Source organism: Sapajus apella, unplaced genomic scaffold, assembly GCF_009761245.1.
Source record: "Sapajus apella isolate SASKATOON/1434 unplaced genomic scaffold, GSC_monkey_1.0 scaffold64, whole genome shotgun sequence".
NCBI lineage: Eukaryota > Metazoa > Chordata > Mammalia > Primates > Cebidae > Sapajus > Sapajus apella.
Genome location: NW_022437004.1, coordinates 6012232 through 6037761, shown reverse-complemented (window position 1 = coordinate 6037761; position 25530 = coordinate 6012232). Strand labels below are relative to the sequence as shown.

At 40.9% G+C, this 25530-nt stretch overlaps 1 protein-coding gene across 8 annotated transcripts in view; it reads left to right on the top strand.

Moving 5' to 3' along the window:
- Nucleotides 1–884: 884 nt before the first annotated feature.
- The window catches only part of EVI5 (ecotropic viral integration site 5), a 237267-nt gene continuing 212621 nt past the window's right edge, over nucleotides 885–25530 (top strand). The window contains exon 1 of one of the 8 annotated variants that reach the window (XM_032247900.1): nucleotides 885–1038. In XM_032247900.1, coding sequence (XP_032103791.1) covers nucleotides 988–1038 — 51 coding nt within the window. In that variant the 5' untranslated portion in view covers nucleotides 885–987. Of the gene's footprint in view, nucleotides 1039–9003; nucleotides 9367–9394; nucleotides 9415–25530 lie in introns of those variants that run through there. The other 7 variants (XM_032247896.1, XM_032247897.1, XM_032247903.1 and 4 more) reach the window with 7 other exon arrangements.

The following is a 25530-nucleotide window of genomic DNA, read 5'->3' as shown; positions in this document are numbered from 1 at the left end:
TCTTTAATATATTTGTGAATAAATGAAGGAGTAAATAAATGAAGCATTCTTAGTGACTGGCTTGGAGATTCACTTATAAATGGAGATAACAATAGGATTATGATGTAGATTAAGTGAGATGATAGATGAAAAGTGCTTCCACAGTGCACAGCTACCGTAAATGCTTTAAAAGCACAAGCCATCACCAACATGGGGGTGTGCGCCTATAGTACCAGCCACTTAAGCGGCTGAGGCATGAGGATCTCTGGAGCCCAAGAGTTCAAGGCCAGCCTGGGAAACATAGTGAGACCCTATCTTTAAAAAAACAAAACAAAATCCAAGCTATCATGAGAGAGGCAATTCTTTAAAACCAATATATCAGATCTAGAAAAGTACTGAAGAAGTGGCTTTCTCTCTATTTAGGTACCACTCACAAGGTATATTATTTGCTGCTGAATTGCACAGTAAACTCTCAATAGCTCCTGAGTAACAGAACTGTAACATTCATTAATAGAACACAATAGCGTGCAGAATACCAAAACCTCAGGTCAGGAGTGAAAAAAAAAAAAAAAAAAAGCCCAAGAGGAAAGTTCTACCAAATTAACAATTTTGTCTAGTGCCAGAACACACCTAATTATAGAAGTTTCTAGCCAATGCCTCAGCATCGACACTCAAACACAAAAACAATTATAATGTCATTCTGAGATAAGTCATGGAAGGAAAGAAGAAGATGGAAGACAGGAAGAAGGGAGGGAGAGACACAGGGAGGGGAGAAAAGAAGGGAAGGAATGAGAAACCAAAATCAATTAGCATACATAAGACCAAAAGCTCTGTTTTCAGCATTCTTAGTCCTCCACATTCCCAGCTCCCTACTACCTAACAAATGTATAAGGTGGAACTGAAAGGGTGTTAAATGGGTGGATCCCAGTGGCAATGTCGTTAACACTCCCTATGAGTCAGCTATAAATTCAATTCAAATCCCCAGTCTCCCTGTCTTCTCTGCTTATCATGGTTACCACCAAAATGACTGCTGCCTTTAGAAACCCTAGTGGAAAACAGGTAAATGTGTAAAACAATGTTTGATTTTATATTAAAGCTTACAAAAACGTAATTGCTGTAATAGAAAGTATTTTGTTACTCAGCTAGGATTTGTATATTTCGCTTAATCTTCAAAACACAGGAACAGCTTGTTAACATTTCTTCAGTTTTATTTTAAGAATGTTATCTCATTGTATTGCGGCCATTCGAGTGATGAACAAAATTTATGAAGTGTTAGGTTTAATTCCACACCTGCAAGAAAGGTATTTTAGTAACTGGTTTTTTGTAATTCAACACTTGCCACAATTCTCTCCTTGCTGTAATTGGCTGCTGTTTATGTTTCTCTGAATACACATTCACAGAGGAGAACTAACGTGTCTGTATGGGCTTCAAATTTCTCATATGGAGGAAAAGAAAATGACTGGTTACCATAGCATTTGTTCACAAACTCTATTTGGTGGCAATTTTGATGGTTGCATGGCCTTTCAACGATGATTTCAGAAGTGTTGCCTCCCATCGTGTTTGGGAACGCAGTTCATAATAAAAGCTACATTAATTTTTCTGTAAAGTATCATGTTCCTAAAATAGCTTGCTTGTTTTTTAGTTTTTGGTTTTTTCTTTTCTATTTTTTTTTTTTTTGGTGGTGGTGGGAGAAGACTGCTAATTAACGTTAACTAATGTTTGTACCTGGCTTTAATTAGACCATTTTACAGGAAATAAAAACACATCTCATGTCACATCTATGATTGGAACTCTCATTCTTATTTGCTTGATGAAGAGACTGAAGCTTCAGAGGTTAAAAGCCAGACAATTAGCAGGTGTCAAAGTCAGGATTCTTCTAATTCATTCTTTATTATTTATCTGTCTTTTTATTTTTGCACATTGGTGCTTTGTGGCTTTGGAAAATAGCAATTACAATAGCTACTATTTTTGAATACTTGTTATATGCATGGTATATATTATTCCACTTAACTGTCACTTCAGTGCTTAAGTAGATATTTTATCTCCAGTTTATGGATGAGAAGATTGGAGTTCAAAGAACTCAAAAGGGTTGATCACATTTTTGGCAAGAACACTTGAAATTTTAGGTCACAGTCTAGTCACTTGCATCAGTGTAGAAGTTACTAGCTCCCAGATAATTGGACAGTTTAAGTGGAATACTAACTCTAGTTCCACCAGATTTTACCTTGCTTTAAAACAAGTATTTTGGAAAGTCAAGAAAAGAATGAACTTCTCCTTTTGGTGGGTAGGGTAGAAATTAGCACACTATGGATGTCCCATTCTGGTGGCACAATTTCAGAAGTTTTTTGGGCTGACAGTGTTAATGTGTAGTATCACATACAGAAATGATGTCTGAGCTCGAGAGCCAGAGAGCTTGTTCTTTCCCACAATCATGGCAGATCTAGTCTCTACCTGTGCACAAGTATCAAGAGATTGGCTGGGCGCGGTGGCTCACACCTGTAATCCTAGCACTTTGGGAGGCCGAGGTGGGTGGATCACCTGAGGTCAGGAGTTCAAGACCAGCCTGGCCATCATGGTGAAACTCCATCTTTTAAATAAATAAATAAAAATAAAAAAGATATAAAAGCAAGAGATTAACAGAATTGCATGTCTCTTAACAATGTTATTTCCTAAGATGATGTCGGGGTCTTCTAAAGAATGAATATGGTGGAGGTAAAGTAGTAAAGTGGTGAAGTTGAAGCTTTTTTTTTTTTTTGAGACAGGATCTTGCTCTGTTGCCCAGGCTGCAGTGCAATGGCATGATCTTGGCTCACTGCAACCTCTGCCTCCTGGGCTCAAGTGATCTTCCCATCTCAGCTTCCCTAGTAGCTGGGACTACAGGTGCATGCCACCATGCCCTGCAAAGTTAAAGCTATTCTTATAACTCCAGTGCATGGTAGCCATAGCTTCTTATTTGAGTACCTTTCAGATTCGTATACTAGAAAGTAATGAGCCTGGTAAGATAGGCTGTCACTATTTCACTGTGTGCCTTCATTTAAAAAAAAAAAGTTTTGAACATTAGTAGGAGTTGAAATAGAGTGTTATGTCTCCTTTTTCCTTTTTTTTTTTTTTTTTTTTGAGACGGAGTTTCACTCATGTTACCCAGGCTGGAGTGCAATGGCGCGATCTCGGCTCACCGCAACCTCCGCCTCCTGGGTTCAGGCAATTCTCCTGCCTCAGCCTCCTGAGTAGTTGGGATTACAGGCACGCACCACCATGCCCAGCTAATTTTTTGTATTTTTAGTAGAGACGGGGTTTCACCATGTTGACCAGGATGGTCTCGATCTTTTGACCTCGTGATCCACCCGCCTCTGCCTCCCAAAGTGCTGGGATTACAGGCTTGAGCCACCGCGCCCGGCCTCCTTTTTCTTTAATAGTGTTACTAATAGGACTTTCTGTTGGGTGGAAATGTTCTATATCTGTGCTGTTAGACAGTAGCCACTAGCCACATGTGCTATTACTGAGCACTTGAAATATGTGAATGTGACTATGAAACTGAACTTTTAATTTATTTATTTTTGAGACAGGGCCTCATTCTGGCACATAGGCTGGAGTGCAGGGGCGTGATCTCAACTCACTGGAACCTCCACCTCCTGGGCTCAAGTGACCCTCCCACTGCCGTCTCCAGAATAGCTACAGTTGTGCCACCACACCTGGCTAAGTTTTTATTTTTATTTTTGTAGAGATGGGGTCTGACTATGTTGCTCAGGCTGGCCTCAAACTCTTGGCCTCAAGTGATTCTCTTGTCTTGGCCTCCCAAAGTACTGGGATTACACGCATGAGCCACCATGACTGGCTTATTTTAACTTTAAATGTAAATAGTCACATGTGGCTATTGTCTCTAGTGGCTGCTGTATTGGACACTGCAATCCTAGAATGTACCTGAGATGCTCTGGTTCTCTGAAAAAGCTCCAAATACCAGGTACCCAGGGTGAGGGAGGAATATTGCTCACCAGTGGGTTTGACTTCTCTGGAGAGTCCTCCTTTGTACCTTGGGTTGTTTTTGCCTTTCAGAGGAATATCTCCTTTGATTTCCTTTCTGTGAGCAATGGAGCTGACTTAAACACCGTTGGCAGTTTAGAGCATGGTGTTTCAGGGTTTAATCCTTGCTAGGTTTAGAGGGGTTCCTCTCCCAGACAGTGATCCAAATCAATGCTAAGAGTGTACAGTATTAGAACATAGAAAACTTTGAATTACTCACTGAATTTACCACAAATAAAACTATTTGATAAGGGTGCTACTGCCCACTGCACCCTGCATCCTCCATCTTCTACCCCACATGTGGAGTTCCAGGATATGAGCGGTAGAGTGGCAGGAGCTGGAGCAGAGGTGGTGTTGGGTGAAATTCATACGGTGGAATTTCACTTATGCAAATGCTCAAGCATTTGTGAGAGGTCAGAATTAGCTCTTTCTTTGGTTAGAATGAGCTATTTCAGTGAGATGTTACAGTGTAAGCATTTTCACCAAATAAACTGGTATGCTCAGGGTGAGTGAAAGAAAGGGGTAAATCAGGGTTAGTGCTGGAGGATCAGAGCTAATGATACAAGCTTCTCTCCTCAGGCCAATGCATCTGAGATACATCTCAGGCACTTAAGCACAGCATTGCTAAGTTAATATAAATTATATACACATACATAGACAAATATACAAAAGCATATAATATAAATATTACATATGTAAATATAAATAGTATCACTAAAATCAACACCAGGCTTGTTTTTAATAATTCATTCAAAATACGTTGAACAGCTACCGCACAAAGTGCTGGGACTACTGGAGAAGCTTAAGACAAAACTACGGGGTGTGATAGTGTGTGCCTGTAGTCCCAGCCACTCAAGAAACTGAGGCAGAAGGATGGCTTGAATCCAGGAGTCCAAGTCCAGCCTGAGCAACATAGTGAGACCCAGTCTTTTAAAATAATGAAATAAAATGAAACCACAAACCTCAAACAAAAAGACAAAATATGATTTCAATCATTGTGAAATGATTGATCTAGTAGATGAGTAATGCATATAAACCAAAATATTACAGTTTCAGAGAAGTGCTATAGGGCCTAATGTTTAACTACTTCTGGCATTCAACTGACTGTGTTCAAAGCTCTGCCACCATTTTCCAGGGATATAAACTGAGGCAAGTTATTTGGTATTTACTAAATTTCAGCTTCTTCATATGCAAGGGGGTTATGATAATAATACCTACCCCATGAGGACAATATGAGGATTAAACAAAATAGTGTATGCATAGCCTTAGCCAATACCCATACATGTTGAGTGCTCAACAAGGTGTTAGCTATTAGATTTTAAAATTTTATTTATTTTTTATAATTTTTTTTTTTGAGACAGAGTCTCGGCTCTGTAGCATCCAGGATGGAGTACAGTGGCGGTCTTGGCTCACTGCAACCTCCACCTCCTGGGTTCAAGCAATTCTCTGCCTCAGCCTCTTAAGTAGCTGAGATTACAGGCTCCTGCCACCAAGCCTGGCTAATTTTTTTGTACTTTTAGTAGAGATGGGATTTCACCATCTTGGACAGGCTGGTCTTGAACTCCTGACCTTGTGATCCACCCGCCTTGGCCTCCCAAAGTACTGGGATTACAGGAGTTTTTTTTTTTTTTTTTTTTTTTTTTTGCGATGGAGTCTCTCACTTACTTTGTTGCCCAGGCTGGAGTGCAATGGCTCGATCTCGGCTTACTGCAACCTCCACCCTCCCCCTGCCCCCTCCCCTGGGGGTTCAAGCCATTCTCCTATCTCAGTCTCCCCAGGAGCTGGGATTATTGGTGTATGCCACCATGCCCAGCTATTTTTTTTTTTTCCTATGGTACTTTAGTAGAGACGGGATTTCACCATGTTACCCAGGCTGGTCTCGAACTCCTGAGCTCAGGCAGTCCACCCGCCTTGGCCTCCCCAAGTGCAAGGATTACAGGCATGAGCCACAGGGCCTGGCGACTTTTTATTTTATTTTATTTTTAAAGTGATTTATTTATTTAGAGAGAGAGAAACAGGAGGAGAGAGAAAGAAACTAACTCTCTTGCTGAGTGAGAGAATCCAGAAAGATGGAATCCAGGAGAAGAAAGCAGCCTCCACACTGAGTGGAAGGGAATAGAGATGGAGTTTAGGAGGGGAAGACAGGCTTCCACAAGAGAGTGTGGAAGGGACCCCAGAGGGGAAATCCAGGAAAGAGAAAGATGGCTTCCACGAGAGTGTTCGTGGAAGGGGACCCAAACATGGAGTCCCTTTTTTTTTTTTTAAATAATGGGGTTTCACCATGATGGCCAGGCTGGTCTTGAACTCCTGACCTCAGGTGATCCACCCACCTCGGCCTCCCAAAGTGCTAGGATTACAGGCTTGAGTCACCATGCCTGGCTCATTTTTTTACAGTTTTTAAGGTAAAATTTACGTTCACTGAAATGTTACCTGCATATTTTTGACAAGTGAATATACTTATGTAACTCATATCCCTATCAAGATAGAGACCATTTTTACCACCCAGAAATTTCTCTCCTGTACCATCCCAGTTAATCCCCTGCCACAAGAAACCACTGTTAGGATTTTTTCACCACGGATTAATTTTACCTTTTCTAGAATTTCAGATAAATGGAACAGTATGACACTCTTGGGTCATTTATTTATCTTCATATAGATAATTCATATACTTTTAAAAAGGTACGATTTTAAACCTTTTAGGCATGCAGTAAAAATCTCCTTCCCACCTGTATCCACCAATCACTCAGTCTTCCTCTTTTCTCTCTCTCTGTCTCTATTTTTTTTTTTTTTTCCAGACAGGATCTTGCTCTGTCACCCAGGCTGGAGTGCAGTGGTGTGATCATGGCTCACTGCAGCCTCACCCTTCCAGCCTCAAGCAATCCTCCTGCCTCAATCCCCCAAGTAGTAGGACTACAGGTGCTGGCCACCACACCAGGCTAATTTTTTTTTTTTTTTGGTATTTTTTGTAAAAATGGGATTTCACATGTTGCCCAGGCTAGTCTTGAACTTCTGATCTTAAATGATCCGCCAGCCTAAGGCTTCCAAAGTGCTTGGATTATAGGCATGAGCCACTCTGCCTGGCTCAGTCTTCCTCCCTTGAAGCAACCAATGTTATTAGTTTTATGTGGGCCATCCATGTCTTATCATTATTAATTCAGGTGTCTATACAAGGCTCTTTGAGAACTGTTTTAAAGGTTACCCAAAGAATCTTGTGACAACCCAGCTAAAATGATATAAAATCAGTTTTAATATAACTGAAGTTTTTAGATTCTGATTCCAAATGTCAGACTGTTACATTTTACCTTTCCCTGACTTTATGCCAAATTTAGTTCAAGTTCTAGCATCTATAATTTTCATTTACTGAACAAATATGTATTTAACAAATGTGGAAATACAACTATGAACCAAACAAAATCAAATCCTGGACTTATGGAGCCAATAGTAAAAAGTTCACCATTATAACCACCCAATTACAGTTTCATGCGATGTGACAGGTGTAAGAGAGCACCGTAGGGAGGTCAGAAAGTGCTTCTCAGAGGTGGATACTAGAGCTGTTGTCAGAAGGATGAGGACCGAAAGAACTTTCTGGGCACAGAACAAAGCATGAGCAAAAGCTCTGTTGAGGCCAGGAAACTGGTAAATAGGGAATAAAAGAGGCCAGTGTGGCTGGAGCACAGAGAGCAGTGTGGAAATGGTCTCAGCAGTGAGAAGTGGTGGAGAGGTGAGCAAGGCACCTGGTCATTCAGGGCTTGGTTAGTTAGGAGTTTTGTCTAAGGGAATGAGAAGGTGTTTAAGTTGTTTAGGCTGGGAAGTGACAGGGTTACACTGTATTTTGAAAAAGTCACTCTGCCTGTTGTGTTGAGATTATAGAGGTGGTAAAGGGGATATGGGTAAACTACAAGAAGACTAGGTCAGTAATCCCTTCACCGCCAGGCCCCAGGTGAAGGTAGCCTAGACTAGGGTGGTGATGGAGGAGATGGAAGAGGACAGATTCAAGGACAATTTGTAAGGTAAAAACCAATAGAATTTGCTGACGGATGTAATATTAAGACGAGAGAAGTACATTATTAAGGATGTGTCTTAGTTTTCTTATACAAGATGAATTCAGTTGCAATAAAATTGTTAAAGTGACTTTAAATAATGGCACGACCTAAAGTTATGTAAACATTTGCCTCAGATAAAATTTCAAGTTTTCAAAGGTTTTAGCTGGGTGGAGGGCATGGCTTTACTTCCTATTTCTTGGTATTTCCTAATCTTGTTGAAAAAAAAAGTTTTTTTTTTTTTTTTTCTGAAATGCTTAGTTCCATGGAATCCCATCTGTGAATTCTGTCTTATAAATTCAAATTAGAAAATAACTAACTAGGGATATCTAATTTCTAGACAAAGAATTTTGGAGTTTCTTGTGCTGATAATTATAATTTTTGTCACTTATAAACATATAGTGAAAGTAACCTGTATTGCCTTTTTAATTGTTCTTGCCTGCTTTTCCTAGATCAGAATTAATAGGCTGTTTACTTTCCTTCTAAGAATTTCTTCGTTGATACTGGAGGGATGCCCGGCTGACTCTTACATATTTGTGCCCATGTTCTGCCCCCTGCAGGAGTCTGCATAAACCTAGTGCGTAGAGACGTGGAATAGTACATTACAAGCGGCATTTACACGTTGATTATTGTTTTTGAGAGTGCCCTAAGGTCACCTCTCGGGGCAACTCGGGGCTGCCTTCCGAAGCCTGCGCTTCTGCACCGCGTGCCCGGGGCCTGGAAGTCAGGCTCGGGGGCGGTGCGGCAGCGCGAGATCCGCAGTCCAAGGCGCGGGGTCGCTTCGGCACCCCTCCAGGGGGTGTGTCTTCCGTCGCTTTGATATGCAAGGGGCGGTTCAAGTGGCGGGGGAAGTTGACGATTTGCAGGGCTGAGGGCTGGCGCTTTGAAAGAGAGGCGGAGGGGAGAGAGGGATTTCCCCGCCCCCACTGCACTCTGTCCAATCCCTTCGGCTTCTCCTTTTCTCAGCGGGCCCGCCCGGCCCCTAACCTGCTCGAACCAATTCTGCAGTGGAGGCGGCCGGGTCTCTTTAAGACCCTGCTGCGCCTGCGCCTTGGGCTCTCCTGACGCGGCCGGGCCGGACTCTGGAAAAGCCAGCGGGCCGGCAGGCTTAGGGGCTGGCAGCGGTTCCGACAACGGCGGTGCCAGGAGGGGTAGTTGAGGGTCGCGAGGCAGCCCTGAGCTTCTGAGTGAGCGCTGTGCTTTTGGGAATGCTGGACGGGCGACCCGCGGAGCCAGGAGCGGGGCCGAGGCGCTGAGAAGCGGCGGCACGGCTGCCGGCTGGATGGGAAATTAATGTTTACAGCAAAGTCCAACCAACGTTTCCAAGGTGAGGGGCGCTGCGCCAGGCCGGGCAGGCCGGGAAGCCGGGCGGGCTGTGAGTCCGGGTTCTGCTGGCGCACAGCTGGGCCGAGGCGCGGCGGGCGGGGGCAGTCGCAAGTTTTGCTGAGCGAGCGGGGCGGGTGCGCCCGGCCCCGACAGGGCCCAAGTTCCTTGCGCTCGCTTCCTCGCCTGCCGCCGCCGCCCGCAGCCCTCCTTCTCGTGGGCGCTGGGGAAGAAACTCGCCGGCGGGTCTAACAGTGTGTCCCAGGGAGGTGGAGGGGCGGAGCAGCTTCGGGGGCACGTCCTCGTAAACCCTGTGGAGGACACTGACCCGGTACCCCACTCTCGAGGCCAGAACTCGGTTCCCTCAGCGGACCTGAGGGGCGAGAGCCTCGCGCCCCTTACTTGCAAAGTTGGCGTCTTTACTTGGCCTCCTGGGTTCTGCGCATAGCGTGTCTCCAGGCTGGTGATGGGCAAGGCGGGTGAGCCAGGTCCAGGATGCACTCGAGGAGCGTTTGTAGCCATCACTGAATCACCTTATGACTAGTGGGGCAAGCCTTAAATTAACCGCAGGATTTCCGGTAGTTTGGATTGTGGTGTTGGTGTTTGCACTCCAAAGAGTTGCTGTGATTTACCTGTGTCTGTCTTTGGGGCTTCTTATGTGATCTCATTTGCCATCCTTTCATCCAAGAGTTAGCCAAGACTTTTGGAATGGTTTCCTCGCTTTCCTCCCTCCCATCTGTTGCTGGTAGAGCTGCTTCCGAAAAGAAGTACTTTGTTGAAGTGGTATCTTTTCTTTGGGTTACAGTGTTGAATAATAAACTCCTTTCTTTGCCTAAAGAATGAATCCCAGTGCTTCCTGAAGTTAAAGAAAATTGATCTGCTGGTAGTTTTTAATCTTTGTTCTGAGCTGGTATGTGTTAGTAACTTTTTTTTTTGTTTTAAAATTTTGTCAGTAAAATTTCACCAGTGTACCAGAAGCCCTTTTTTCTTTTTTTTCTCTTTTCTTTTCTCTCTTTTGAGACAGAATCTCACTCTATCACCCAGGCTGGAGAGCAGTGGCGCGATCTTGGCTCACTGCAACCTCTGCCTCCCGGGTTCAAGCGATTCTCCTGCCTCAGCCCCCTGAGGAGCTGGGATTACAGACATACACCACCATGCCCGGCTAATTTTTTTTTTTTTTTTTTTTTGGCATTTTTGGTAGAGACAGGGTTTCACCATGTTGGTCAGGCTGGTCTCGAACTCTTGACCTTAAGTGATCTACCTGCCTCAGCCTCCCAAAGTGCTGGGATTACAGGCGTGAACCACCACGCCCGTCCCAGAAACTATTTTTTTATGTTCTAAATGCTAGCTTTAAGATTTCCAGAAAGTTTGTGTCAAAGAAATCTTAGAAAAGTTATTGAAGTATAGAGAAAAAGTTCACAATTATAAATGTGCAAGTGGTCCAGGCATGGTGTGGCACTTTTTTTTCATAAATTAGGTGACAGTAAGGTCAGCTAATTTATGAAATTAGTGTGGGTCTGTTTCTGGATTGTTCTGTTTTATTGTGCACTGGTTATCCTTGTGTTAATATCACTGTATTGATGTAACTTTTTAATAAGCCTTGATAAATGGTAATATAAGCTCCTCAACTTTGTTTCTTAAAGTTTTCTGGGCTGTTGGCTCTTAGCATTTTCATATAAGTTTCAGAATCTGCTTGTCATTTTCCACAAATTTTGGAATTGGAATTGAATGTATATATAAATTTGGGGAGAACTGATGTTTTCATACTGAGTCTTTCAGTTTTATATCAAAATTGAAATTCTTGAAATTACCAAGAGAGCATTACCAAGAGAAATTCCTAAAAGACCTGGATAGAGAGATGTAATAACATGGCATATCTATCTATCTATCTAGGTCTTTTAAGAATTTCTCTTGGTGATCAAATCTAGGGGAGGGGGACAGGGTCTGTGCTTGGCTCCCAGTGTTCTGAAAGGTGGGCAAAGGAAGTGGGCTGTGGGAAGGGGCTGCTTTTCACCAAACACACTTCTGGTTTTGTTTGTTTGTTTGAGACGGAGTCTTGCTCTGTCGACAGGCTGGAGTACAGTGGTGCGATCTCAGCTCATTGCAACCTCTGCTTTTTGGGTTCAAGCAATTCTCCTGTCTCAGCTTCCCCAGTAGCTGGGACTATAGGTGCATGCTACCACATCCAGCTAATTTTTGTAGAGATGGGGTTTCACCATGCTGGCCAGGTTGGTTTCAATCTCTTGACCTTGTGATCTGCCTTCCTCGGCCTTCCAAAGTGCTGGGATTACACACGTGAGCCACCATGCCCAGCCACTTCTGTTTAATCCCTTGGCTTTTAGCCTTGAGCCTCACTTTACTTTTCTTGAGTCTGGAGTCTCTTCAGGTGTATTAGTCTATTCTCATGCTGCTATGAAGAATACCCAAGACTGGGTAATTTATACAGAAAAGAGGTTTAATTGTATTAACAGCTCCATTTGGCTGGAGAGGCCTCAGGAACCTTACAATCATTGTGGAAGACACTTGTTCACAGGGAAACAGGAGAGAGAAAGAGTGCCCAAAAAAGGGGGGAAGTCCTGCACCATCAGCTCTTGTGAGAATTCACTATCACAATAACGTGGGGGAAATCGTCCTTGTGATTCTGTTTTCTCCACCTGGTCCTGCCCTTGACATGTGGGGATTATTACAATTTAAGGTGAGATTTGGGTGGTATCACAGAGCCAAAACGTATCACCAGGTTAGTGTTTCTAGAAAATACATTTATGAGATAGGAATGGTCGTGGAGGAGGGAGCCTGGAGTCCAACTGTACCTTATATAGACTTTAAACGACTTACTATTTAGCCCCTTGCGTCTCCACCACTGACTCTATACTTGGGAACTCCTAGGCACCTAGATCTTGAGCCTTTCTGGGGTTCTGTGAGTTAGCCAAATCAGCTTGCTGCTTTTTCTTTTTTTAAATTAAAAAAATTGTATCACTTTATCGGGCAGCTTCCTGAGCCAGAATAGGCTCAGAGAGACTCCCTCAGCTTGTTTCTTGCTTGTATTCCTTTCTGCAGGCCTGTAGGTTCAGCTTCCTCTACTCAGTCACTTATTCCTCCATCTCTTCCTGTTTTATGGAGAGATAAAATATAAGAGCAGATATGGCTTATATTTGCTTTTATATTTCCGAGAATGTTAAAAATAGTTTTTTATAATCTTTTATTTTTATTGCTCTTATCTGCTCTTATATTTCTGAGAATGTTAAAAATAGTTTTTTAAAATCTTCTTTTATTTTTATTGTTTTGAGGTGGAGTCTTGCTCAGCTGCCCAGGCTGGAGTGCAGTGGTGTGATCTCGGTTCACCACAACCACCGTCTCTCAGGTTCAAGTGATTTTCCCATCTGAGTCTCCTGAGTAGGTGGGATTACAGGCACCTGCCACCATGCCTGGCTAATTATTGTATTTTAGTAGGTACTGGGTTTCACCATGTTGGCCAGTCTGTTCTTGAACTGACCTCAGGTGATCCGCCTGTCCCGACCCCCGAAAGTGCTAGGATTACAGGTGTGAGCCACTGTGCCCAGCCTAAACCTTCCTTTCCTTGCATAGTTTTCTCCAAGTTACTTTTTTCCTGTTTGGTGTAGTCTTATTAGTAGAGGCCCTCCTTGGAGGACTGATTATCCTTGGTTGTTTGTTCATGATTAAGAGTGGGCTACTGAAAGCTGATGGGAAGCCCTGAGGTTGTAAGTAGGGCTTGAGGACAAATACTTTTACCTAATATTCTAGAGTCTAAAGCCGTGGTTCTCAGCTTCGGCTGTACATTAGAATCACATGGAGAGCTTTGAAAAAAAAAATCCCTGCTGCTAATACCTCAGAATGTCTGAGAATAGGCCCCCAGTAGCAATAGTTAAAAAAATTAGGTGTGGCTACATATAATAAAATGCACAGAATTTAAGTGTGTAGTTTCATTTTTACCATGTAACTGACACAAGATGTAAAGGATGGCAAAAATTCTGGAATATTTATTTATTTATTTGTTTTAAATAGAGACAGGGTTTCACCATGTTGGTTAGGCTGGGTCTCAAACATCTGACCTTGTGATCCACCCGCCCCGGCCTCCCTAAGTGCTGGGATTGCAGTCGTGAGCCACTGCGCCCGGCCCAAATTTCTTCATATCCCTTCAGCTGTCTCACTCCCGGCTCAGAGGTGACCACTGTTCTGATTTCTATCTCTGTAGATTAGCACCAGTATTTTTTAAAGCTGCCCAGATAATTCCAGTTTGTGGCTAACATTGAAACTATTGGTCTGGGTGGATTGTTTGAGGCCATCTCTAATGTGTTTATCTTTCCTTTTGTCCTAGTCTTATTTTCCAAAGAGTATTTTCCAGTTTTCTGCTTGGTGAGCTGAGATCTAGTTGCCAGTATCTGGGAACTCAGGAAAAGAGGGTTGGGTAAAGAGCCATAGAGCATTTAGTATATAGGCTCACATAATCTGTCTCTGTTTGTTAGGATACCTGTGTCTTCCACTTTGTATGGTTTACCCTCTTGAGATAAGAAATCTACCATCATCTGCTGCATTGTGGGTGGCACTCAGCAGCTTGGAGGAAATCTAGGTTTCTAACTTTTCAGCTTTCACCCGATCCTTTTAGTCTCCCTTCCCCTCTTTGTTCTGGCAGCTCCTGAACCTTTTGAGGATTCTATGGTGTAAACTGATTTGTTCTCAGTTGTCAGCGTTGTTGGCTTAGAATTTGGCTATCTTTAACTAGGTCAGTTATCCAGCTTCTTTCCAGCTTCCAAAATTTTGTTGCTATTGTCTCATTCTCCCTGTCCTTATGGCTTGTGTCCTAAAAACAGAGTAAACAATAGTAACAAAACTTTCTTTATCCTTGTTTTAGTTAAGTTTTGGGAGGAAGCAAAATTAGATGTGTGCGTGTTCAATCTGCCGTCTCACTCTGGAAGTCAACTGTTGCTTTCCATTATACAGAAACCTGTTGCCACTTGTTCTCCATTGTTGTCTCCTCCTTATGGGGTTATGTCTTTTAAATTTCTTCACAGTTGTCTGAAAAGAGTGTTAGGAGGTACAGGACCTAAATATTGGTCAAGCTGTCATTTCTTTAGAAGTCTTAAAATTCTTTTTGGAAGTACTCATTGTCCCAGGATCTTATAATCTCAAAAGTGATTTTGAAGATAATCCAGTTTAATGAGTTATTTTATATTTTCTATAAAGGAATTATCCAAGCTAAAATGTGGGAGACTCGTGGTAAGAGGAGATGAGTGCCTGGAGAAATGGATTGGGGTGTAGATCTCTACAAGGGTTCTGGAAATCCATGTGTGCCTTAAATGTTACATGAAAAATGATAGATCTGTAAAATTTAGTAAAAAGTCATAATGGGTCAGGCGTGGTGGCTCACACCTGTAATCCCAGCACTTTGGGAGGCTGAGGTAGGTGGATCACCTGAGGTCAGGAGACCAGCCTTGCCAACATAGTGAAACACCATTTCTACTAAAAGTACAAAAAATTAGCTGGGCGTGGTGGCATGTACCTATAATCCCAGCTAGTTGGGAGGCTGAGGCAGGAGAATTGCTTGAACCTGGGAGGTGGAGGTTGCAGTGAGCCGAGATTGCACCACTGCACTCCAGCCTGTGTGACACTGAGCCAAACTCTATCTCAAAAAAAAAAAAAAAAAAAAAAAGTCGTGATGGTTTTATCATTTCAGTTAGTACGCTTAAATCCAATTACGGGGAGAAGTAGTACTCAGAATTTTTTGTTTTGCAAAAAGCTTCTAAACTAGAAAAAGTTAGCAACTATTATTAAAGATTAATAAAGTTACGGAGATTTTTGTATATACTTAAAGTGAATGATAAAACCACCCATTAAAGTCTCTATTTTAAATATCTCTAATAGCTTTGTTGTTCTTTGTCATTCTATATTTTTATTTTCTTTAAAATACTAAATCAGTAGCTTCCCAAATGCTGCTCTTTGAGTCAGAGTTTTTACCATGAAGCTCATGATAAAATAGAAATGTTGTCAATGTTTATATAATTTATTCACCTTTAAATTATATCTATCCTTTTTCTGAATTAAAATGTCCTTTTTCTTATGAAGTTGTGATTCTAGGATAGTAGATACATTTTTCCTTCTAATATTTGGCAAAAAATAAAAACCTGCCAACCCTACGTATTTCTCTAAAAATTAATTTTAACAAGTTTTATAAAATACAAAAGCCTGCTTCTCACTGCACAAAATTCCCATTGGCCTTTTCGTTCTGCCACAAGTTAATAAGTCAGTCATGTATTGCTTAACAATGGGGATATGTTCTGAGAAATGAGTTGTTAGAAAATTTCACTGTTGCGTGAACATCATAGAGTACACTTACACAAACATAAATAGTAGAGCCTACTACACACTTTGGCTGTATGGTACAGTCTATTGCTCCTAGTCTATAAACCTGCACATCAGGTTATTGTATGGAATACTGTAGGCAGTTGTAACAGTGGTACTTGTATATCTAAATACCAAAGATACAACAAAAGTACTATATTATAATCTTATGAGACCATCCTCTTTGCTTTTTTTGAGATGGAGTCTTGCTCTGTCTCCCAGGCTGGCGTACCCTGGTGCTATCTCAGCGCACTGCAACTTTCGCCTCTAGGGTTCAAACTGTTCTCCTGCTTGAGCTCCCAGTAGCTGGGATTACAGGCGCATGCTACCATGCCTAATTTTTAATTTTTACATTTTTATTAGAGACACAGTGTCACCATGTTGGCCAGGCTGGTCTCAAACTCCTGACTTCAAATGATCCATCCACCTCAGCCTCCCAAAGTGCTGGGATTACAGATGTGAGCCACCATGCCCGTCCAGGGACCACCCTCTTATATGTGGTATCCATTGACTGAAATGTTCTTGTGTGGTGCATGACTGTATTTTACTTTTGTGTTTGTGTATAAAATTCAAGATATCAATTAGATGACGGGGAATTTTTACTGTCTCTCATGGTGTTGTGATAGTCCATCCTCATTGGAAGAATGTAGATTAATTGTTAGAACCTGTTGATTGTGACCCCATAAGTTTGTTCCCAAAGTGTCATCTTGTTTCTCATTAGGTATTGCCACTAGCGTGGTGTGTTTATTTGTTGCATTTCTAGCTGTTACTGCATCTGTACTTCAAGAGAGTTTTCTCTGCTTGTACTGCCTGCGGTTTATCCTTTTAAGTGGCCAAAGACAATGTGGGTTTAGTGGCTTGTTAATTGTTCTTTGTGCTCATCCAACTCACACAGTTAAACTCTATGAAAAGTGTTCCCTAAAGTTAGTTAAAATGACGATTATCTGGGTTTTCCTTGTTTTTGCTATTTAGTGTTCTGTAAGTTTGTTATCAGGACTCTTAAGGAACTGCTAGCTCCTTTGTTCTTGAAAGGGACCTTGATGAGAGATAGGAACAAAACTTGCTTTATTTTGGGTAAATGATTTTTTTGTTTGTTCATAGGAAAGCATGAGATAGAAGGAAGGATGGGGATTTTGTTTTTGAGTTGGTGCTCAAATGATTATTTGCTGTCATCTTTGTCCTGAATCTTTTGTATGGCAGAAATGAATCCAGTATGCTCATCAATTATGCTGGAGACTTTATCAGAACAGGGTTAGCAGATACTGTATAAAAGTGTAGCTTTAATGATTAATTATATATTTGAATGAAATATATGAGAACGGTAGAAGAAAAATATAATATCTTTAGGTATACTAGAAATCAGGATAGTTTGGAAGACTGAGCATAATTTGATGATGAAAAGACCTTCAAGTAAGTTGAAAATGAATTTTGGGGAATAAGACATGAAAAATGTAGTGTCTGTAGTTTTACTTAACCATGGTCAATTACAGTCTGCAAATATTAAATGGAAAATTTCAGAAATAAATAATAAGCTTTTTTTTTTTTTTTTTTTTTTTGAGACAGGGTCTTGCTTTGTTGCCCAGACTGTAGTACAGTGGCATGATCATGGCTCACTGCAACCTTGACCTCCGAGGCTCAAGCAATCCTCTCACCTCAGCCTCCTCAGTAGCTCGGACTACAGGTGTGCACCACCACATCTGGTTTGTTTTTTCTCGTAGAGATGGGATCTTGTTATGTTGCTCAGGCTAGTCTCAAACTCCTGGGCTTAAGAGATCCATCTGCCTTGGCATCCCAAAATGTTGGGATTACAGGCTTGAGCCACTGCATCTGACCAATTCAGTGAGTTTTGATAAAGGTATACACCTTTGTGAATTATTCCCATTATGGTTGCTTTAGTTAATCCCCATTGTTGTGATTATTTTGTTTTTAGAGATGAGGTCTTGCCCTGTTGCCTAGGTGTTATTATAGCTCAGTGCAGCCTTGAACTCCTGGGCTCAAGTGATCTTCCTGTCTCAGCCTCCTGAGTAGTTGGGACAAAGGATGTGTGTCACCACACTTGGCTAATTTTTGGGGTTCTTACTCTGGTGCCCAGTCTGGAGTTGTGATATCTTTTACCATAGATTAGTTTTTCTTGTTCTTGAACTTCACATATGTAGAATAACATAGTGTATATTCTTTTGTGTCTGCTTCTTTTGGTCAAAATAATGTTTTTGAAATTCATCCATGATCTTGCACATATCAGTAGTTCTTTGTAATCCATGCATATTAATCCATTGTATGAATATAGCACAATTTATTTGTCCCTTTTCCCATTTGGCTATTATGAATAAAGTTGCTATTAAGTTTTTGTTTTGACGGAGTTTCAAAAAAAAAAAAAAAAATTGGAATTCTGGGGCCTCTTGTTGCCCAGGCTGGAGTGCAGTGGCGTGATCTTGGCTCACTGAAACCTCCGCCTCCTGGGTTCAAGTGATTCTTCTGCCTCAGCCTCCTAGTAGCTGGGATGATAGGCACCCACCACCATGCCAGCTAATTTTTGTATTTTTAGTAGAGACAGGGTTTCACCATGTTGGGCAGGCTGGTCTTGAACTTCTATCCTCAGGTAATCCACCTACCTCGGCCTCTCAAAGTGCTGGGATTACAGGGGTGAGCCACTGTGCAAGCTGCTATGAAGTTTTGACTATGAGTCTTTTGTAGACATACACTTTCATTTTTCTTGGATAAATAAATAGTGGTGGAATTAGTGAGTCTTAGGTCAGATGTATGTTTAACTTCAGACAACAATGCTAAACAATTTCCCCCAAGAAATTACACTATTTTACATTCTAACCTGCAATCTGTAAAAGATCTAGTTGAGTGATAAATCTGAATTGAGATTTAGAAAGATTATTCTGGTACAGTGGGATGTAAGACTTGGAACAGTGAAAACACACAGTAAAGTAATACACTTGAAAATTGATGTGTTCTCATCCAAGGAGTTGGTAGGGAGGTAGAGATACTTATGGATTCTAGTGCCATAAAGACATGGAATCCTTAGACTTGATATATGGGGTGAGGATAAGATAGGGATCAGGTGACCCCTATGTATCTGTTATAGGCTGCTGGATGTTGGTATGACAATAGAGTGAGCACAGTGAAGGAAAAGATTTAAAGGAAAGAAGGAGCGATGAACTCCATTTTGTTTGTAAGTAGCAATTGGGGTTAAAAGGAAGTATGAGATATCTCTGGGACTGTGTGTAGGAAGGATAGAGTGGAATTGGATGTTGGGGACTAGTAACATTTAAGAAATGAGCTGATGAAGAGTCTGCATAAGAACAAAAGGAACAGCCATTATAAAAGGAAATCCAGGAAAGAGATTTAACAAAAGTTAAAAGAGTAGAGCTTTGAAGAGTAAGGGAGGGGTTGGAGTGTTGTTAGTGTGAGTAAAAATACAGACTTTTGGCCGAATGTGGTTGGCTCACGCCTGTAATCCCAGTACTTTGGGAGGCTGAGGTGAGTGGATCACCTGAAGTCAGGAGTTCAAGACTAGCTTGGACAACATGGTGAAACCCCGTCTCTACTAAAAATACAAAAATTAGCTGGGCGTGGTGGCGGGTGCCTGTAATTCCAGCTACTTGGAAGGCTGAGGCAGGAGAATCACTTGAACCCAGGAGGTGGAGGTTGCAGTGAACTGGGATTACACCATTGCACTCCAGTCTGGGTGACACATTGAAACTCTGTCTCAAAAAACAAAAACAAACAAAACAGACTTTTGGAGGTTTCCTTTTATATCTGTTAAAACTTGTAGTATCATGTTACTTGTCCTAGTAGTTATACTTTATGGAATAAATCCTGGAGAAACATACACATGTGGAAGAATGTGTTTAGCATATATTAGTAAAAAATTGGAAGCACCCAAGCATCCATCCAGAGAGGATTGGTTAAATAAAGTATAGTACATTTATATGATGGAATGCTATACAGCTGATGGAATATGGTATATATACTGTGTTACTTTCCTATGCTACTGTAACAAATTACTGCAAACTTAATGACTTAAATTTAGTTTCTCACAGTTCTGAAGGTCAGAGTTCAAAATGTTTCACTGGGTCAAAGTCAAGATTGTAGCAGGGCTGGTTTCTTCTGGAGGCTCTAGGGGAGAGTCTTCTCCAGCTTCTCGAGTTGCATTCCTTGTGTTCCTTGCATTGCATTTGTTGGCCCCTTCTCTGTCTTCAAACCCAGCAGCATAGCATCTTCAAATTCTTTTCTATTTGTGCCTTCACATTGTTTTCTCTCTCATAAGGACTTCTGTGATTCTATCAGGCACAACCCAGATAATTCAAGATAACCACCCATTTTAAGATCTTTGGCTTAATCATAGCTGCAAAGCACCTTCTGCCATATAAGATAACATAGTCACAGTTTCCAGGTATTGGGATGTGGAGCTCTTTGCCTGGGGTGAGGGTTAGGGTGGCAGCGGTTATGGGAAGAGGGGAGGAATTAATCTTCATACCACAAATACTGACAAGGACAGAAGATCAAAATACGTTAAGTGAAAAAATTATCAAGGAAATATGTAAAATTTTCTAATTTTGTAAAATTAAAAAAATTATATACGTATATGTCATATGCATTATAAAATAAATCTTTATGAATATATATCATATTGTTAATGGTATACATTAATACCATATTGTTAATGGTATAAGGACAACTGTGACTGTCTTTGCAAGTGAGATTACAGAGTACTTGAACTTCCATTTTTTTTTCTGTGATATTTGGATCCTTTTTTTTTTAATCAGAAAAATCAAAATAAAAGGAAAGAATGGTACTGGACATGTAGCAGAGAGACCAACTAAGATAAGGACTGTAAAGTGTTTACTTGATTTAGCAACAAAGAGGTTCTCGGCAAGTAACCTTGGTTAAGTGTGGTTTCGGAAAAATGGTAGAATAGAAGCCAGTTTGCAATGAAAAAGTGGGAGGAAGGAAGGAGTGAAAAGTTAAACATTATTTGTAGCTGCTTAGCTATGGGGGAGGATACAGTGAGACACAGGGTACTTAGGGGGATGTAAGATCCAGTGAGATTTTGTTTTTGTTTTGTTTTTTTTGAGATAGGGTCTTGCCCTGTCACCCAGACTGGAGCATGGTGGTGCATTCATGGCTCCCTGCAGCCTCGATTATTGGGCTCAAGCAGTTCTCTCAGCTCAGCCTCGTGTAGCTGGGATTACAGGTGTGTGCTGCCATATCTGGCTAATTTTTGTATTTTTTGTAGCTATGGGGTTTCACCTTGTTGCCCAGGCTGGTCTTGAACTGTGAGCAAGCAATCCACCTGCCTTCGCCTTCCAGAGTCCTGGGATTACAGGTGTCAGTTACCACGCCCAGCCAAGATTTTTAAATACGGCAGAGCAGCATGTTTAAAAATTGAGAGCAGAAACTGGGAAGAAGGGAGCAATCACATGAGCTCTAGGAGAAAGCAAAGACTATAAGCTCTGTTGGAAGTCTTCTAACTTTAGACAAAACACCTACTTGCCTATGGCAGGTGAGAATTAGAGAGGTGTGTATATATGTTGTACTTAAGTATGTAACACTTTAGATTCCTTTAATATCAGATTTTAAAAAATCTCTTGCAGTCCTAAATGCTTATTTGGCATGTTCTGAAAGTCAGTTACTGTGTAGCTATGTATCTTTAGTTATACTAGTGTACTCTTGTTGTATTGACTTGTTCCAGAAATGTCTGATTGTTTCTGTAGCCTGGTATATGGAGCTCAGGGAATTAAGAGTTAGTTTTCTATTGTAGTGTAACATTTTTAGAATTTTTTTTTTCTGTTATCTTTGAAACTAACCATTGCATAAAAAAAAAATCAGCCTATATGAGTGGGTCTTTTTTTTTTTTTTGAGACAGGGCCTTGCTCTGTTGCCTGGGTTAGAGTGCCGTGGTATGATCTTGGCTCTGCAACCTCTGCCTCCCAGGTTGAGGTGATTCTCTTTCCTCAGCCTCCCAAGTAGCTGGCATTAGAGGCATCTGCCACCATGCCCAGCTAACTTTTTTTTTTTTTTTTAATTTTCTTTCTTTTTTTTTTAAAATAGGGACAGGTTTCACCATATTGGCCAGGCTGGTCTTGGAGTCCTGACCTTGTGATCTGCCCACCTCATCCTCCCAAAGTGCTGGGATTACAGGCGTGAGCCACTGTGCCTGGCCTAATTTTTATATTTTTACTAGAGACAGGCTTTCTCCACATTGGCCAGGCTGGTCTCAAACTCCTGGCCTCAAGTGATCCGCCCACCTTAGCCTCTCAAAGTGCTGGGATTACAGGCATAAACCACCACACTCGGCCAAAAAAAATCTTCTTATTTGAGTCTGTATCTGTTTTCTCTAGAATGTTACAACAGAAAACATTAGAATTATTATTAAGTTCAAGGAAACAGGTTCAAAGAGCTTAAATAATGTATCAAAGCCACACCTTGTTAATAGAACATGGTGCTTTACCTACTGAGATGCTGAGTACCTTTAAAACATTGCTTCTTACAAGTAAAAAGAAAAAGAAAAAAAATTATTTCATTGATATTTAATATATTTGTTCCAGGATTCCCTGATTTTTCATATGTATCTTTTATCCAGTTTTGATTAAGATAGAACATTTTTTCCTTCTCATAATTTCATCAATCTTTTCATTTACCTGTACAGTAGTTCCCCCTTACCTTCCGGAGATACATTCCAAGACTCCTAGTGATACCTGAAACTGCAGATAGGACCAAACCCTATCATAGTATGTGGTTACCTGTTCATACCTACCTACGATAGAATTTAATTTATAAATTAGGCACAGTAACAGAGTAATGACAACAACTAATAATTATTACCAGTCAAGTATTTTTAAGTAAAACAAGGATTACTTGAACACAAGCACTCTCATATAGCAACAACAGTGGATCTGATAACTGAGATGCCTACTAAGCAACTCACAAGTGGATAGCATATACTGCATAGATACACTGGGCAAAATGGCGATTCACGTCCCAGGTGGAACAAGGTGGGATGGCTTGTAATTTATAATTGATGAATTGATTTTTTTTTTTTCTTCCTGAGACGGAGTCTTGTTCTGTCGCTTGGGCTGGAGTGCAGTGGCATGATATCAGCTCACTGCAGCCTCCGCCTCCCAGACTTAAGTGATTCTCTTGTCTCAGCCTCCCGAGTAGCTGGGATTACAGGCACATGTCACCACACCCAGCTAATTTTTAAATTTTAGTGGGCACGGGATTTCACCATGTTGACCAGGCTATTCTTTCTTTCTTTTTTTTTTTTTTTTTTTTTTTTTTGAGATTGGGTTTCGCTCTTGTTACCCAGGCTGGAGTGCAATGGCGCGATCTCGGCTCACCGCAACCTCCGCCTCCCGGGTTCAGGCAATTCTCCTGCCCCAGCCTCCTGAGTCGCTGGGATTACAGGCACACGCCACCATGCCCAGCTAATTTTTTGTGTTTTTAGTAGAGACAGGGTTTCACCATGTTGACCAGGATGGTCTCGATCTCTTGACCTCGTGATCCACCTGCCTCGGCCTCCCACAGTGCTGGGATTACAGGCTTGAGCCACCGCGCCCGGCCTGGCCAGGCTATTCTTAAACTCCTGACCTCAAGTGATCTGTCTGCCTTGGTCTCCCAAAATTCTAGGATTACAGGCTTGAGTCATTGCGCCCGACCAGGAATTAATGTATTGCTTATTTCTGGAATTTTCCATTTAATATTTTTGGACCGGGTTGATGGCAGGTAGCTGAAACCATGGAGAGTGAAACTTCAGATAAGGAAGAACTACTATACCTGTGTGATTAGAGTAATTAAAATGACTAGCATTGGCTGGAAGTGGTGGCTCAAGCCTATAATCCCACCACTTCAGGAGACAAGGCAGGTGGATCATGAGATCAGGAGATTGAGACCATCCTGGCTAACATGGTGAAACCCCGTCTTCACTAAAAATACAAAAAATAGCCGGGTGTGGTGGCAGGTGAATGTAGTCCCAGCTACTCAGGAGGCTGAGGCAGGAGAATTGCCTGAACCCAGGAGGCGGAGGTTGCGGTGAGCCGAGATCGCGCCATTGCACTCCAGCCTGGGTAACAAGAGTGAAACTCCGTCTCAAAAAAAAAAAGATAAATAAAAAGGAAGAAAAAAAAATGCAGAAAGCGCAAATGGAATTGAAGATATGTATATAAGGAATATCTATCTGATAGCATAATGGATTTCAGTTTTGTTGAATTACCAAATGGTTAAATATATTATCAAAATTGCCTGTATGACAGTTTTCTTATGTTAATATGGAGGATTATATTGTCCACCTCATAAAATTAATGTTCGTTCTTAAAATTGTTAATTATTCTATTCCTTGGATGATTTAGGTCGGCCTAGTAGCAAAAGAGGTCCTGGGTTTGCATAATTCTTTAATAGATTGATTTTTTTTTTTTTTTTAACCACTAGACAACCAGGGAATATAGATTGTGTTTACCAAAGCATATAACATTAAATAAGACATAATTTTTTTAGCATGTAGGAAACTTATTTCATATTCACAGATCATGGTAATTTTTGTTATTTGTAACAAATAAATTGTAAGTTATTTGTAGTTTTCAAGTCACTATTTATTTCTTCATAAGAAATAAGTATAACCTAGCAATGGATATACTAGATGTATTAACTTGAAAAATCTTTTAATGCTAGGTAGTAGATTTAATGGTTAAAATATTTCATTAATTATTTTTGAACGAAGTTGCACTTGTATAGTTCAAAAGGATTCAAATGCCAATAAATGCTAATTCTTGAAGGCAATTGCATGCTGTATCTCATACAGTTTTAGATATCTTCAGATAAGTTTGGTAATCAGTTTCACCAGCTGATTACTATGGTTTTATTGAATCTAAGAGTGTGGCTGGTGTTTTTCCTTACATTAGACCAGGGAGAGGAAGTTTAAGTGTTCTGTCTCAGAGTAGATATGGAATTATCAAAAGACTTCTTGCCACACCTGTGGTCTACTATCATTTTAAATATTCCTAGATTAACAAACATTGAAAATGCCAAAACTGAGTAATATTTCATTTATTCATGTGAAATGCCTTGATCAGATAACACAAAAATATCAGCAGTACTCAGGTGTTTTGAACTGTTGCAAAAATGAGCGTAGGTATGTGTATGTAGCTTGAGATATTTCTGAGCTGTCTAGCCAATTTAGGGGATTTTAGTTAGCTAGAGAGCAGTGCATGTGGTACTATTTAGTAAAGTTCTCTAACAGTGAATATAAATATATATTGCAACTAAAAAATTACAAACTCATACTACTGAAGCATTAAATATAGAAACCACAAACCTGACATTTTGTATTTAGATTATTATTATTAGTTTTTGAAACTGAGTCTCACTCTGTTGCCTAGGCTGGGGTGCAGTTTGTGTAATCTCGGCCCACTGCAACTTCCGCCTCCTGGGTTCAATCGATTCTCCTACCTCAGCCTCCTGAGTAGCTGGGACTACAGGCATGTACCACCACTGTCGGCTAATATTTTATATTTTTAGTAGAGATAGGGTTTCACCGTGTTAGCCAGGATGGTCTTGATCTCCTGACCTTGTGATCTGCCTGCCCCAGCCTCCCAAACTGCTGAGATTACAGATTATTTTTTTTTTAAGCCTTAGTCTTGTAACCAACTTAGTTTAATGTTTCTCTTACCTTTGTAAACTTCCATTTGGCTCTGATATAGGCGTGCAATTATGATGTGGTAGCCATTGGTTGCTTTTCTCTATTAATTTTCTTTCATCTTCTTTTCTTCCTTTCTTTTTTTTTTTTTTTTTTTTTTTTTTTTTG